At 52.0% G+C, this 15,685-nt stretch overlaps 1 protein-coding gene across 1 annotated transcript in view; it reads left to right on the forward strand.

Annotated features, from left to right (window-relative positions):
- Positions 1-13,847, forward strand: part of LOC307100973 (ATP-dependent DNA helicase DDX11-like) — a 37,323-nt gene extending 23,476 nt beyond the window's left edge. Inside the window, exons 16-28 of the mRNA XM_079773670.1 lie at positions 1,013-1,051; positions 1,343-1,454; positions 1,602-1,733; positions 2,245-2,357; positions 9,515-9,587; positions 9,934-10,037; positions 10,952-11,101; positions 11,345-11,413; positions 11,507-11,607; positions 12,021-12,109; positions 12,400-12,478; positions 12,654-12,808; positions 12,891-13,847. Of these exons, the coding sequence (XP_079629796.1) occupies positions 1,013-1,051; positions 1,343-1,454; positions 1,602-1,733; positions 2,245-2,357; positions 9,515-9,587; positions 9,934-10,037; positions 10,952-11,101; positions 11,345-11,413; positions 11,507-11,607; positions 12,021-12,109; positions 12,400-12,478; positions 12,654-12,808; positions 12,891-12,982 (1,308 nt within the window). The 3' untranslated portion in view covers positions 12,983-13,847. The remainder of the gene's footprint in view (positions 1-1,012; positions 1,052-1,342; positions 1,455-1,601; positions 1,734-2,244; positions 2,358-9,514; positions 9,588-9,933; positions 10,038-10,951; positions 11,102-11,344; positions 11,414-11,506; positions 11,608-12,020; positions 12,110-12,399; positions 12,479-12,653; positions 12,809-12,890) is intronic.
- The last annotated feature ends 1,838 nt before the right edge of the window (positions 13,848-15,685 follow it).

Below are 15,685 nucleotides of genomic sequence, written 5' to 3' on the forward strand. Positions count from 1 at the left end.
CTTTCTTGGGGCACGGTCTTTCCCCTGGGCTGCTGGGTAGAGCTGGAAGTTAATTTTGTGAGTGTGATCCTGCTGTTGGGCTGCGGGGAGTGAGGTCACAGCTGGGCCACTCTGCTTGACCTTTTCTCATCTTCCCCCTCCAGCTGTGATTTATTGCAGCCTCACAGTTTTGCTTGCTCCAGGCCTACATATTGGTGCTCTCCCCGGGGCCAGACTCACAACCTTATGATTCTAGTTTACTAACAATAACGGAACAATCACTGGGTTTGAGGCAGTGGGCCAGGTCCTGTGACTGTAGAGTAGGGTGTGCCATCACCATTCTAGAGCAAAGGAAGCCGAGGCTCAACGAGGTCACCCATTGTGCCCCATAGCCTGGATAGCTGTTGAATTTACCCCACCTTTTCATTTCCACAGCTGCTGCTTCAGTGCAGTCTTTTCCTCTGCTTCTTTCTGGTTTTCTTGATTTCATTCTGTCTCCCTTCTAATAACTTTTACAAACTATAGTCTAGTGAATCTTAATTGAAAGATACCATTCTTTTGAGAATTCTTTAAAGGCTCCAAAGTCATCGTCTTGCATTTCAGCCTACACACCAACCTAACTGCACTCCAGGTGTCCCTTGAACAAGTCCCAGGCTTTACCTCCTTTGTGCCTTTGCTTATAGGATTTTTTAAAGACTAACTCTTAATCCTTCAAGATCTAGCTTAGGTGCCATCATGGTGAAGGAAAGCAGAGGGACACAGCACCTTTAGGAGGGGTGGAGCCATGCAGACTTGTGGAGGCCGTGCCTGAGGCCTGGCAGGGGCCCTCTCGTGGGAGAGCCCTGTGTGGTGTGGGGACAGTGGGAGCGGAGTGACCTCAGAAAGGAGGTGACATGGTCGGCCTCAGGAGGCTTTGGGCTCCCCAGGAGATGGTGGTGACTCATGCTCCGGGGGTTTGGGAGAGTGGTTATCTGTTTTTGTTTTCCAGCCTGGTTAAGTGGTCCGTGTGCCTACAGCGGGTTTGGTCTTGCAGGTGCGGCGCTACTGTGAGAAGAGCATGGTCAGCAGAAAGGTACGGCTGCCCTTCCCTGGGGCCTGGTGGGGTCCAGCTGCACCCCTGCCTGCTGCCCTCATAGAGCCTCTCTCTCCTGCCCTGTGGGAACTCAGAGGCACCCTCGTCTCTATTGTCCTCACTGGGGAGCTTCCTTGCCGGGTTGGGGAGGGGCTGCCAAGATGCCTGGTGTTGGGGTGGCGGGAGGGTGGGTGCTGGTTGAGATGCAGATGAGAGATGGAAGCCTCTTGTCCACCCTGGCCTCCCTCACTGCTGCCCTCGTTTGTCTCTGTTGCTCTTATTCCTGCTCAGCTTTTTGGCTTCACAGAAAGGTATGGGGCAGTCCTCCCTCCCCCCAGGGAGCAGCCCAGACTGGCGGGGTTCCAGCACTTCCTACAGAGCCTGCAGCCCGGGATGACGGAGAGTGAGTCCGGAGGCAGGGCGGGGCTGCAGGCCCTGGGCAGGGATGTTCCTCACACATGGCCTCTCCCCAGAGAGCCCGTTAGTCCAACTGCAAGGAGGCTCTCTGCTCTCGCCTGTGGTCCCAGACTCTCTCCCTTCCACTCTGCAGCTCCCACAGCCCCTGTGGAAGACGGGGAGGCCAGGGTGCCTCGGCCTGCTTCCCCGCTGATGCACATCGAAGGCTTCCTTGAAGCTCTCACCACTGCCAACCAGGACGGCAGGGTCATGCTGAGCCGCCAAGGTAATCCGAGGGGAAGCCAGCCTGGAGCTGGAGGCCAGAGCATGAAAGGGGCCTTTACTTCCATCCCAGCACCTCCGGGGGTCAGGACGAAGAAACATGGTGATGCCAGCCTCCTGTGACCTGGGTAGGCAGTGGGGGTAGTGAGGAGGGAAGCAGGTGTGTGGGATGGTCGGTTGTCTCAGGCAAGGATGTGAGAGGAGCCATGTAGCCTAGTGGTTAAGGTAACATGGGCTTTAGCTTGAGCCTTGTTCCATCACCTACAAGCTGTGTCTTGGACCAGTTTCTTTGTCTCTGAGCCTCATTTTCCTCATGTGAAAAGGGAGCTAATAGTACTCTACCTCATGGTTGTCCTGCAGATTAAGTGGGATTTGATTTAAAGAGAAAGTGATTATCTCTCGTGCCTCCTACATGGACCCAGCTGGAGGTCCCCTTTGCCTCGGAGGATAGAAGTGTTTGTTGGGCCTGTACCTGCCCCCTTCCCATGTAGATCTTTTCTTTGTCTTTTTATCAGGCAGCCTCAGTCAGAGCAGCCTGAAATTCTTGCTACTGAATCCAGCAGTGCCTTTTGCCCAGGTGGTGAAGGAATGCCGGGCCGTCGTCATTGCGGGGGGCACCATGCAGCCGGTAAGGACACTGGATCCAGACTCCTGTGCCCGGGTATGGATGGGACAGTGACAGGAATGGTGCACAGTCAGGCCTCTTCACCTCATCCCTGGGTTCCCAAACCAGAAAGGGCTTGGCTTGAACAGGCCCAACAATGTCCACCAGGTGGCACTGCTGTGCTGTCTCACTGCTGGGCCTTGTAGGCTTGGGGATGGGGCCTTGCCACTGCTCCTGTGTGTCTGAAGCGGTGGGATCACACTTCTCCAGAGAAAGTCCTGTTGGAGTTTCTTCCTCACACTTAGTGCCTTAGTGCCACTCCCTTCCTGTACCCACCATAGATATGACCTTCCCTCTTTTATAAACTTAAATGTATTTTTAGAAAAGTATTATATTTTCATTGTAGAAATCACAGATAAGCAAAAACAGGGAGAAGGGTCATAATTTCACTAGCAAAAGATTCATTTGGTGCATATCATTACAGTTGTATGCATAATTTCTACAAATATACATACACTAGAGGCCGATGCATGAAGATTCGTGCAAGAATGGGCCTTCCTTTCCCTGGCTGCCGGCAGCCACCTTTCTGCCTTTGCTCCATCCAGAACCACTTTTCCACCTTCCCACGCTGCCCAGATGCCCTGAGCGGCTGGGGCGGTGCGAAATGCCTGCATCGTCGCCATGGTGACGACACAAGCGTCCCGCCCCCTGCCACTCAGCATATGTGTATGCAAATTAACCCGCCATCTTTGTTGAGTTAATTTGCATACTCCTGATTGGCTTATGTGCATTGCGAAGGTACGGTCAATTTGCATCTTTCTCTTTTATTAGAGTAGATATTTTTAAAACAAAAATATGGCATTATCTGTAAATGCAGTTGTTATAATTTGCTTTTTCTCACTCAGCAACAGAATGTCATCCACATTTTTCTTGTCAGTAAAGAAGCATTTATTCCACCATACTTTGGCTATAACATGAATGTATTATATTTTATATAACCACTTTTTTTAGGTATTTAGGTAATTTCTAGTTTTTCTCTAGAAAACAACAGAGTTTAAACAATAGAGTGGTAAATGTAACCAGTCCCTGCATAGTGGTTATTTCCTTAGGAGACGTCCTAGAACAGTGGTCGCTAACTGGTGGTCCGTGAGGTCCAAAAGGTTGGCGACCGCTGTCCTAGAATAGGACTTCCTACATGAAAAGCTACTCGGCATCCTCAAGCGGTCTGTTCCCAAACTCAGCTGCCTGTCAGATTGCCCCTGTAGCTTTACTGTTTTCCATTCTTTCATGTGTCTAGACCTGTATGTTTTTTTCATTCGTGTATTAAAATAATTGGTAGTCATTATGGCTCAATGCTCAAATCCATTGTGGCCTGTGGGAACCTCCCTGCTGCTGCTGGTCCTTGTGATGTGGCCTCCTTAGTCTTAGGATGCTTTCTTGCTTCCTGGCACAACAAAACACCCCAGACCACCCGGTGCTTTCTTTGCCCCAGATCTGGAATCATTCATTTCTCCAAGGCGCCCTAGTTTCTTTTGCTGGGGATGGGTACTTAGAAACCAAGATCTGGGTGCTATGCGCGTGCAGTGTTCCTGGATGATTACTGTTTGTGGGTCTTTTCAGTACTGACCTGGGAAATATATTTTCAGACATCATGAGACCATATAGATATTTCTGATTCAAAAATCAACCAATTTATTTGACCTTATTCTCTATCTCATTTCTCAAGCTAAACTTGTTTTCTTTATCCTATACTAGAGGCCCAGTGCACGAATTGGTGCACGGGTTGGGTCTGGCTGGCCTGCCTTGATCAGGGCCTGATCAGGGCCAGGCCAGCTTGGGGGAGAGGCTGCAGGCAATTGGCCAGCAGGTCCTACCCCAAATAGGGGTGGGGAGGCCAATTGGGGGTCAGCGGCTGGGGGAGGGGCCATGGGAGGTTGGCTGTCTGGCCCTGCCCCTGATTGGAGTTGGGGGGGGGATGCTGCAGGAGGTTGGCCAGCTGGCCCACCCCCTATTGGGGTGTGGGGTGCAGTCAGGGGCGGGGATGGCCAGGGGGAGAGGCTGCAGGCTGATGGGGTGCTGGGGGCCTATCGGGGGCAGGGTCTACCAGGGGGAGGAGCTGTGGGCCAATGGGGTGGGGCAGGCAATTGCAGGCTGGGCTGGCTGGGGGAAGGGCCGTGTGGGTGTTGGCCAGCTGCTCCACCCTTGATTGGGGTGGGAGGGGCCAATCGGGTGGGGCCGACCGGGAAGAGGGGCCGAGGGAGGTTGGCTGCAGCCCCACCCCCACTCCCCCAATCTGGCCGGTTTGCTGGCCACAGTGGGCATCATAGCTACCGATCTTCCGGTTGTTATGGCGTTCCAGTTGCTGGCTTTTTATATATCTACTAGAGGCCCAGTGCACTGGCGGGGGGGGGGCGGTCCCTCAGCCCGGCCTGCCCCTTCTCACAGTCCAGGAGCCCTCAAGGGATGTCCTACTGACGGCTTAGGGGAGTGGCCTAAGCCACAGTCTGGCCTCCCTCTGTGGGAGGCAACTGAGCTCATCAGGGGAAGGCGTCGATCCCATCACCCCACTGCCACTGCCACTGCCAGCCACGGCAGCTGCGAGGCCTGAGCCCTGGGCCTTGCAGCTGCCGGGGCTCAAGGCTGCCTGAGCCCAGGCCTCCACTCAAGCTAAAAAGTTTCAATTATAGAAGATAAATAAATCCCAAGAAAAATGGCAGCAGCCATGGAGCTGGAGAGAGCAGGAGGCTTGGGTTGCCCCTGGCAGTGGAGGAAGCCAAGCTTCCTGGCTGGCCCTGGCCTCCGCTCAAGGCTACAAAGTTTCAATTATAGAAGATAAATAAATCCCAAATACCAGGGCCTCCGCTTGGGTCACTGGGGGACGTGGCTGGCCTGCAAACCACCACAGGCCCCTCGGCTAGGCCGCCCCACGCCCCAAGGGAACCCCCACCCTGTCTGGGACACCCCTCAGGGCAAACCAGCTGGCCCCCACCCATGCACCAGGCCTCTATCCTATCTAATAAAAGAGTAATATGCAGATTGACCATCACTCCAACACACAAGATGGCTGCCCCCATGTGGTCAAAGATCCTGCCCCCATGTGGACACAAGATGGCCAGCAGGGGAGGGACCTGCAAGGGAGGGAAGTTGGAGGCGATCAAGCCTGCAGGGGAGGGCAGTTAGGGGTGACCAGGCCAGCAGAGGAGGGAAGTTGTGGGTGACCAGGCCTGCAGGGAAGGGCAGTTGTGGGGGATACAGGCCTGCAGGGGAGAGCAGTTGGGGGGGACCAGGCCTGCAGGGGAGGGCAGTTGGTGGGGACCAGGCCTGCAGGGGAGGGCAGTTAGGGGCAAACAGGCTGGCAGGGGAGCAATGAGGCATCAATCAGGCTGGTTAGGGGAGTGGTTAGGGGGTGATCAGGCTGGCAGGCAGAAGCGGTTAGGGGCAATCAGGAAAGCAGGCAGGTGAGCAGTTGGGAGCCAGCAGTCCTGGATTGTGAGACGGATGTCCCAGATTGGAGAGGGTGCAGGCTGGGCTGAGTGACACCCCCCCCATGCACGAATTTCATGCACCAGGCCTCTAGTCCTATCTAATAAAGAGGGAATATGCTAATTGACCATCACTCTGTCACAAAGATGGCTGCACCCACAGCTGAGGCCAAGTTTCCATAAGGAGCCTTAACGAGCAATCAGCAGGGATCTGAGGCTATTCCCTCCCCCGCCCCCATGGGGCTTGACAGGGGACCTCAGGCTGCACCCCACCCCCACCAGGTGGGGCTTGACAGGGGACTTCATGCCACACCCCCCACCCCGGCACCAGGCCAGGGGACCTCAGACCGTACCCCCCGCCCCAGCACCAGGCCAAGGGACCTGAGGCTGCGCACGCCTGCCTGGCTTGCCTTGACAGGGGACTCAGGCCGTGTCCCCCACCCGGCGGGGCTTGACGGGGGACCTCAAAGCACGCCCCCCACCCTGGTCTGGACTGGGGGACCTCAGGCCACACCCCCCTGTCCTGGCGCTGGGCCAGGGGACCTGAGGCTATGCCCCTGCCCAGCGGGGCTTGACAAGGGTGGGATTGGCTGGGTCTGGATCTAGCCCAATGTGGGGGGGCCGGCCGGGTCTGGGTCTCACACGATTTTGAGGTGCATGTGTGTAGGTGGGGACTTGACTCTGGGTCCCGTGGTGCACCCCAGACTCTGACAGGAGGAAGGTTTTCATATACATTTTACTACTTTTCTTTAAAATCTGACACTTCTATTATAGAGAAAGGGCAAATAGCAATATTAAATTATTTCCTCTAATTAATCCCCTTTTAATGTGCACGAATTTCGTGCACCAGGCCACTAGTCTTACCTAATAATAGACAAACATGTAAATTGACCATACCTTCGCTACGCCCATAGCCAATCAGAGTGAGTATGCAAATTAACCCAAAAAAAAAGATGGCAGTTAATTTGCATACATAGGCACCCAGCGCCTGTGTCCCAGGCACCCAGGTCACTGTGAGGTAAGGCCGCGTGGGCCCAGAGCAGCCTGGGAAGGGCCTGAGCCAGGAGGCTCCAGGGCAGGGCCAAGCCTGCAATCAGAACGAGGGGGCAGGAGCGGAGCCTGTGATCGCAGGGAGCTGGGGGTCCCCTGCCCAAGGCCGAAAGCCTCGGCCAGAGGCTTTCGGTCTGGGCAGGCCTGGGCAGGGACGGAGCTGGTGATCAGAGGGAGCTGGAAAGGCCTGGGCAGGGCCCAGCCCGCAATTGTTGTGAACTATAGAGGAAACACCTTTTCTGACTGCACATTGGCTAAGCTTCCTGTATGCCACTGGTAATATTCTTAGTAACTTGGGTAATAAGAATCCAAAAAGGTGATCTAGGGTTTTTCCACCAAACTCCTGGAGAAAAAATGAAGGTCCGCTGCTGGAGGGATAAGAAATGTCATATCCTGCCCTAGCCGGTTTGACTCAGTGGATAATGCCTCGGCCTGCTGACAGCAGGGTCTGGGTTCGATTCTGATCAAGGGCATGTACCTAGGTTTCAGGCTCCTCCCTGGCCGGGGCCCAGATCAGGGCTCATGCAGGCGGCAACCAATGAAAGTGTTACTCTCACTTTGATGTTTCTCTCTGTCTTTCCCTTTCTCTTCCACATTCTCTAAAAGTCAATGGAAACATATCCTCAGGTGAGGATAAAAAATAAAGAAAGAAATCCATATCCTATGAAAGACACATCTTGAAAATGCCTAAAGAAAGTTGTCATTTTTTCTTGGTGAAGGGACTGGAGTCTGTGTTGATGAAAACACCTTGGTGGCTGTGGTGACTGGCAGTGGCTGCAGCAGCAGGGTGATGGGGCTGGTGCCTTCCCCTGATCAGCCTGGTTGCCTCCCACAAAGGGAGGCCAGACTGCGGCTTAGGCCCGCTCCCCGTGGAGACCTCCCGTGGGGAGCAGGCCTAAGCCGTCAGTAGGACATCCCCTGAGGGCTCCCAGTATGTGAGAGGGGGCAAGTTGGGCTGAGGGACCCCTCACCCCCAGTGTACGAATTTCGTGCATCGGGCCCCTAGTAGATAATAAAAGGCTGATATGCAAATTGATCGAACAGCGGAACTAAGATGTGCACTGACCACCAGGGGGCAGATGCTTAACACAGGAGTTGCCCCCTGGTGGTCAGTATACTCCCATAAGGGGAGCACTGCTTAGTTAGAAGCCGGACTCACGGCTGGCGAGTGCAGGGGCGGTGGTGGGAGCCTCTCCCACATCTACGGCAGCACTAAGGATGTCTGACTGGCGGGAACGGGCTTAAGTTGTCAGACATCCCCCGAGGGCTCCCAGACTGCGAGAGGGAGCAGGCCAGGCTGAGGGACACCTCACACACCCTCTAGTATTAACATAATTACTTATTTGTTCTCACACACAATATACTTAAAATAGTGCCAAAAATATAATACCAATATCCTAACAATAACCTATTGGTCAAAGTTTTATTTCTTTGCTTTTTTTTTTTTTTTTTTTTTTTGCCTTTGAGTATATCCTGCCTGGATATGTGGTCACTGAGGACGTGAAGCCATTGCTATCAGGCTCTTCTGTGAGCGTATGTTGTGAATTTGATAGGTAGCTAGGCTTTTTTTGTTTCAGTTTGAGAGTTTGCCTTTTTGTTGATTTACTTCTATTTTCAAAATATGTAAAACCTCTGTGTGGTTCAAAAATTGAAACTATACAAAGATCAGAATATCTCACTTCATCCGTTCCCAACCTGTTCCCCATCCCATAGGTGAGCATGTTTTATTAGCTGGTCTATCCTTCTACTATTTCATGTTAATTTTTTTTTATTTTTTTTTTTTGCCAAAATAAGCAGATGGCTTTTTTCCTTTCCTTCAAATGTGGCATGCTCAGTTTCTGTTCACCAGTATGCTCTGGCGATCACTCTGTATCAGCACACAGGCACGGGCTGCGTTCCTTTCGTTGGCTGTGCAGGTTTCTAGTGGGTGGATGCAACAAACGCAGTCGACCAGTCCCTCTGGGAAGGCAGTCTAGCCCTCACCAACAACTTCACAAGAAATATCCTGTGCGTGTGTTAATTGGTTTGTTGAGCTGTACCTTCAGGGGAGACTCCTAGATATGGGGTTGCTAGTTTAGAAAATCTAAATATATCTGATTTGTTAAATATTGTCACGTTCCCCGCTGGCTGCGGTGGTACTATGCTGTATCCCACCTGCAGTGTATACACATGCCTGTTTCTCCAGAGTGGTCAAACTTTTGGATTTTTGCCAATTTGATAGGTAAAAAACTTGGATGGAGCTTTTAAAAATACAAAAGCATAGTCCTCGCGCTAGAGATTCTTATTCAATAGTTTGGGCTGGGCCCTGGCCATGTGAATATATATTTTTAAATTCCCACTGGTGATTTTGTTGCATATGCAGGGCTGAGAGCCACTGTGCCAAATTTCCTTTGCTATTCCCACAAGTAGTTAAATGGGACTGCCAACACTGGACACCATATAATTGTTTTATCCTTTTCGCTAATTTGTTATCAGCTTTTCTTTTTACCTCTTCTCTGTTCTTATGTACTTGCTCCCTCCTCACCTAGACTTTTGTCTTTCCAAGCAATTCTCTCTTCCCCTCTCTGTTAAGGCCCCTGCCTGCTCAGACCTGAGGCCCTGTCCCTGGACCTCAGGGAGGTCACAGAGCCTTGACGTTGTGGTCTTCAGGTTTCTGACTTTCGGGAGCAGCTGCTGGCATGTGCTGGGGTGGAAGCCGAGCGACTGGTGGAGTTTTCCTGTGGTGAGGATCCATGTTCAGGGTAGAATGGGCCACATAGTCACTTATGACCCTGTGTTGTCATAGTTGAACCATATGCTGTTAGTAGGCCGAAGGGGCTGAGGAAACATGGGATGGGCATCTCATCCTTTGCCAGCTCTCTCTGAGCTCGCCATCTCCGTGCTCTCGTGCTCTGTGCCCCTCTGTCCACCTGGGAGAGTTCTGAGCATTGCTGCTTTAGTGTGGAAACAGGTGGGTGGGTAAGTGATATAAGCGGCTACTCCTAGTCTGGAAGGCAAGGGTTGGGCAGTGCTCTTTCTGGACTCAACCTTGCACCTCCAGTTCTCAGCCTCTCTCTGGGTCTCCCCAGGTCACGTGATCCCTCCAGACAACATCCTGCCCCTCGTCCTCTGCAGTGGGCCCTCCAACCAGCAGCTGGAATTCACATACCTGAAAAGAGAGCTGCCTCAGATGGTTAGTACCAGCCATCCTGCCTCACCTTGGCCTTTGCTAGGGCAGGAGAGAGACTTCTGGGGTGGGGACACTCTGGCCAATCCCGAGTGTTCAAGCATTGTGCAACTTAGTACTGGTCCTCATCACAGCTGGTACAGGATGAATAGTGTCTAGGTGTTTATCAGGAAGGTCTGAGTTTCCCCACACCCCTCACCTCTGAGGCTGCTAAATAACTTTTCTTGTCCTGGCCAGTGTGGCTCGGTTGGAGCGTTGACCTGTGAGCCAAAGGGTCTTGGGTTCGAATCCCATTCAGGGCACATACCCAGGTTGCGGGTTCAATCCCCAGTGGGGGCATGTATGGGAGGCAACCAATCGATGTTTCTCCCTCTCCCGTTCTCTAAAATCAATGAAAGGTATGTCCTTGGGTGAGGATTTTTAAAAATAGTTTTCTTGACACCTCCAGCCATCTCTTTAGGATGAAGCTCATGAGAAACCATTTCCTTTTGCCATGGGGTTATAGCGAGCCCTGCCAGCAGGGATTCCAGTGCTGGGGCACTTCTCCAGTGGCATGCCTGGGGTTTTCAGTGCCCGATTTGACATAGATGGTGCCTAATCTCCAGTTGCCCACAGGACGTTGGGAGTTGGGGAGGGAGGACTTGGCACACACCAATGACCGGTGTAGCTCCGTGTGCTAGGACTGCGGTGTGTCAGCCGCTGCCAGTCACCAGGAGCAGCAGTTGAGTGTGTTTGGAGGGAGGGTGGCACATTCCAATTTGTGATTCCCAGGCAGGGGGCGCCACCTGGCCATAGGCCTCCCGGACCGCACTCACCCGAGAGTCTCTGTACTTGGTTCTGAGGTTAGGTAAGGTTAGGAGCCTCTTTGGGTGTGGTTTCAGGAGTGACCCCATGGAGGGCCCCTTGTCTTTCTTTCTTAGATGGATGAGACAGGTCGCATCCTCTGTAACTTGTGCAACGTGGTGCCTGGAGGGGTGATCTGTTTCTTCCCCTCCTATGAGTACCAACGCCAGGTCCATGCCCACTGGGATAAGAGTGGCCTGCTGGCCCGCCTGGCTGTCAGGAAAAAGGTGAGTGACCCCTCAGCTGAACCTTCCACTCTGGGGACAGTGACCCAGAATTCCCGTGGGATTTCTCCTGCTCATCAGACTGGATGGTCGGGCCTCCCATATTAGGGCGTCTCCCACCACTTCTAATCCCTGGTCACTGCCCAGAGGAGTCCCCCAAGCCCAGGCTGGTAAACAAGGTCTGGAGCAGATCTGTGAGCCAGGCATCCTGAAACCCTGTTCTGGGAGATGTCTGTTTACTTTCAGATATTTCAGGAACCCAAGCGAGCAAACCAGGTGGAACAGGTGCTGACAGAGTATTCCAGGTGCATTCAGGTGAGAGCTGGAACCCAGGCCTTGGGTCCAGACCTGTGGGGTTGGCGGCTGAAAACCTTTGGATGGCGTCCCAGCTTTGGGCTGTTCCTGCAGTTCCGTGGCCAGGCAGGAGGCATGGTGACGGGGGCCCTGTTGCTCTCGGTGGTCGGAGGAAAGATGAGTGAAGGCATCAACTTCTCTGATGACCTCGGGCGGTAAGTAGTGGGCTTCCCATCTCCCAGGACTCTGATGCCCACCTGCCCCTCACTCCAAGCAGCCCTCCCTCCGCCTGCAATCTGCTGCCATCTGAGTCTGCACCTGGGCTGACTGCGCAGTCAGCTGCATGGGGAAGTGATTCCGCAGCTTTGGGTGTGGCCCTTTGAGGCCAGGAGGAAAATTAGGCAGATGTAACTTTATCAGAACTCAATTCCCTGGCCTAGATTGGATCTCTTAGCGGAAAAACCCCTTTCCAGGTGGTATAGGGTGGGGAGGGAGAGGGAGAGCCACTGAGCACAGCTTGAGAACTGGAGTGGTAGGCTCAGCAGCTGTCATGTGGGTGAGGACCCGGCCCTGCGTCCTGGGCCTTGTGAACCCCAGGTGCCTTTGGCTCCTGTGTGCCTCCACTCAGGTGTGTGGTCATGGTGGGCCTGCCCTACCCCAACATCAAGTCTCCAGAGCTCCAAGAGAAAATGGCCTACCTGGACCAGACCCTTGTGAGTACCTTCAGGGTCTGGAGGATGAGGGGGCAGGGGCGGGGAGCTCTGTAGCCTCTTGAGCTAAGATATGATGTCACTTCCCCCACTGCCCCTGCTGTGTGCTCTGGAGGGAATGGCAGCATCCTCCATACCCTCTTGGGCTTCTCATGACATCATCCATTATATCAGCTGTTGGCATTGTGCCCGTGAAGCTGACTGGTCTTGCTCAGAGCCTGGCAGTGTCCTTTTCTCAGAACACAAGGCAGGGGACAAGAAACAGTTCTGATAGGTCATCTCCTTTGTGCTTCCCAGCCCCGAACCCCAGGTCAGGCCCCCCCAGGAAAGGCTTTGGTGGAGAATCTATGTATGAAGGCTGTCAACCAATCAATAGGTAAGCTGTGGACTGGCCCTGGATGAAGAGTTGGGGTGGGATGGATGAAGAGTGAGGTGGCAGGATGGGATTTTACCTACCATCTCTCTAGTCTGAGGTCTGAGGAGGGGAAAGGGACACACAACGTACTGTCGGGTGGGTAGGTTTAATCAGAGCCCCAACCTGTCCCATCCAGGGAGGGCCATCAGGCACCAGAAGGATTTTGCCAGCATAGTGCTCCTGGACCAGCGGTACGCCCGCCCACCTATCCTGGCAAAGCTGCCAGCCTGGATCCGAGACCGTGTGGAGGTCAAAGCCACCTTTGGCCCTGCCTTTGCTGCTTTGCGGAAGGTCAGTCCTGCCTTTTTCTTCCTGAGAACACTCCCACCAAGATCCCCACCTAGTGTTTCACTGTCTTTCCCTGTCTCCCCAGTTTCATCACGAGAAGTCTGGCCTTTGAGGGATGGCCGCACCCATCTGGAATCCCTGGTTGCAGGATCCAGGAACAGGTGCAGAAGCCAGTAGGCGAAAATTAGGTCGATCCTGAACAAGCAGTGGTTCCTGGCCATCCTTGAGGCCATCCCAGGGCAGTTCCCCTCCCTGAAATTGGATCTTTCTTCCTGTTCACCACACCCAGTCGAGCCCCCCTCTCCCCTCGGCCAGCTTCCGTGGGCAGCTGTGGAAGCTGCACCTTCCACTTCAGCGTCTGCCCGTGCTCGTTTCTCAGCACCCACTTTCTCAGAGGCAAGATGGAGCAGGCCTCTCTGCCTCTCCCTTTTTAGCTAAAATTCGTGTTCTAAACCTTTACTTTTCCCTCAAAATTAAGAATATTCCCCATTTCCAGCCCCTGGTGTCCTGGGCTCTTCTGCCCTCCGGCTTCTGGTTACTTTGACCCCTGCCACCTGGGGATTAAGCACCATCTATGACACGTCGGGCACTGAAGTCATTTGCAAGTGGGAGCAGAGCCCTGTGCGGTGCTCCCCGCCTGCTGGCCCCTGACCAGTCCCACAGCCCTCCACAGCATGCTACCTCCTGGGCTGGTTCTAGGTCCCTCCAGTCGGTGGGACCCCTCTCCCTCTCAGCCACTTGAGAAAACTCCAAGATACCTCTTCCCCTGGCATCAGCAATTACACCAAGGGCCATTAGGCTCTCAGCAGGACTATTTTTACCCTGAGACTTTTTTTTCTGTGTGAAAATATCCCTCCCTCCATCTGCAACAGCTGCCCCGTTGACTACACCTCCCTTCCCTGGCCCCAGAGAGAGGGGGCTTGGTCCACTCGGCACCTTTCCCCATTGCCTGAGACCAGGGGGAGCAGGACAGGCCCTGGCTCGGAGATGTTTGCATTCTGCACAGCTGTAGTTCCTTAATTAAAAGTGCACTGTTGGTTGATGCTCAGTTACATTTCTTTATTGATCTGTGTACTGCTGAATCTCAGTCTCAGGGAATAGAAGAGCATGCTAGTGAAGGAGGTAGGTGGAGCACAAGCAGAAAGCGAAGGCCCCCTCCCACCACCCTCAGAAGCCAGCCTCCCTGCTCCTTGAAGATGGTCTTAGAAACAGGAAGAAAAAGGCAGAATGTGTATGACGCACCCCAATCCCTGGCCTGGGAAGCAGCAGTGCTCTGTCCTACCTTTGCGCCTCATGACCAGCTTGTTAAAGAGATCCGACATCAGGTCCCCGCCTTGGCCTGTGGCTCTCACTGCAACAGGAAAGCCACGGGTGAGGGAGGAGGAAGGGACCAGTGTGAAACCTGCTCCTGGGTGACAACCTCAGGCTTTAGTCACATTTGTCCTCTTTTTCTTCACGACTGACACATCCCCGCCCTCCACAGCCATCATGTCACCACCAGCTCTTGGATCCAGCACCAGGGCACTGATGAGAAAATGGGTAACATTTGAGTAACACTGTCACGGCCACCCTGTGAGATGGAATTAATTGTCATCTTCAGAACATTTCACCCCAAAGCCACACAATATACATTCTTCTCAAGTGCACATGGGTCATTTTCAAAGATAGACTATATGTTGGGACCCAGTCAAAGTCTCTTAAAATTCAAGAAGATAGAAATCATATCAATCATCCTCTCAGATCACAATGGCATAAAACTAGAAATCAACTACAATAAAAACAATAAAAAAAATTAAACACCTGAAGGCTAAATAGCATGCTATTAAATAATGACTGTGTTACCAGAGACATCAAGGAAGAAAAAAAACATCATGGCAACAAACAACAATGAAAACACAACAATCCAAAATCTATGGGACACAGTGAAAGCAGTCTTGAGAGGGAAGTTCATAGCTCTACAGACCTACCTCAAAAAACAAGAAACAATGGTAATAAATTATCTAACCCTACAACTCAAAGAGACAGAAAAAGAGCAACAAGAAAAGCCCAGTGTAAGCAGAAGGAAGGAAATAATAAAGATCAGAGTGGAGATCAATGACATAGAGACAAAAAACAAAAACAACACAAAAACCAATATTAAAGATCAACAAAACGAAGAGCTGGTTCTTTGAAAGGATAAACAAGATTGATGAACCTCTATCCAGGCTCACCAAGAAGCAAAGAGAGAGGAACCAAATAAAAAAGATCAGAAATGAAAGAGGTGAAATAACAACGGATCCCACAGAAATACAAGTGATTATGAAAAAATACTTTGAACAACTCTATTCCAACAAAATGGACAACCTAGATGAAATGGACATATTCTTAGAAAATATACAAGCTCCCAAAACTCAACCAAAAAGTATTAAAAAACTTTGAATAGGCTGATAACTACCGAAGAAATTGAAACAGTGATCAAAAATCTTGCAACAAACAAAACCCTGGTCCAGAAGGATTTACAGGGCAATTCTACCAAGCATTCAAAGAAGAACTAAAACCTATCCGCCCACTATTCAAAAAACTTCAAGAGGAAGACACTTCCAAGCTCTTTCTATGAAGCCAGCATTACCCTAATCCCAAAACCAGATAAAGACACCACACAAAAAAAGAGAATTACAGGCCAAAATCCTTGATGAACATAGATGCTAAAATCCTCAAGAAAATTCTAGCAAATCAGATTCAGCAATACCTTAGAAAGATCATACACCATGACCAAGTGGGATTTATTCTGGGATGCAAGATCAATATCTGCAAATCAGTAAATGTGATACATCACATAAACAAACTGAGAGGCAAAAATCACATAATTACATCAATTGAGGCAGAAAAAAGCATTTGACA

The sequence above is a fragment of the Cnephaeus nilssonii genome (genome assembly GCF_951640355.1).
Source record: "Cnephaeus nilssonii genome assembly, chromosome: 6".
In the NCBI taxonomy this organism is placed as follows: domain Eukaryota; kingdom Metazoa; phylum Chordata; class Mammalia; order Chiroptera; family Vespertilionidae; genus Cnephaeus; species Cnephaeus nilssonii.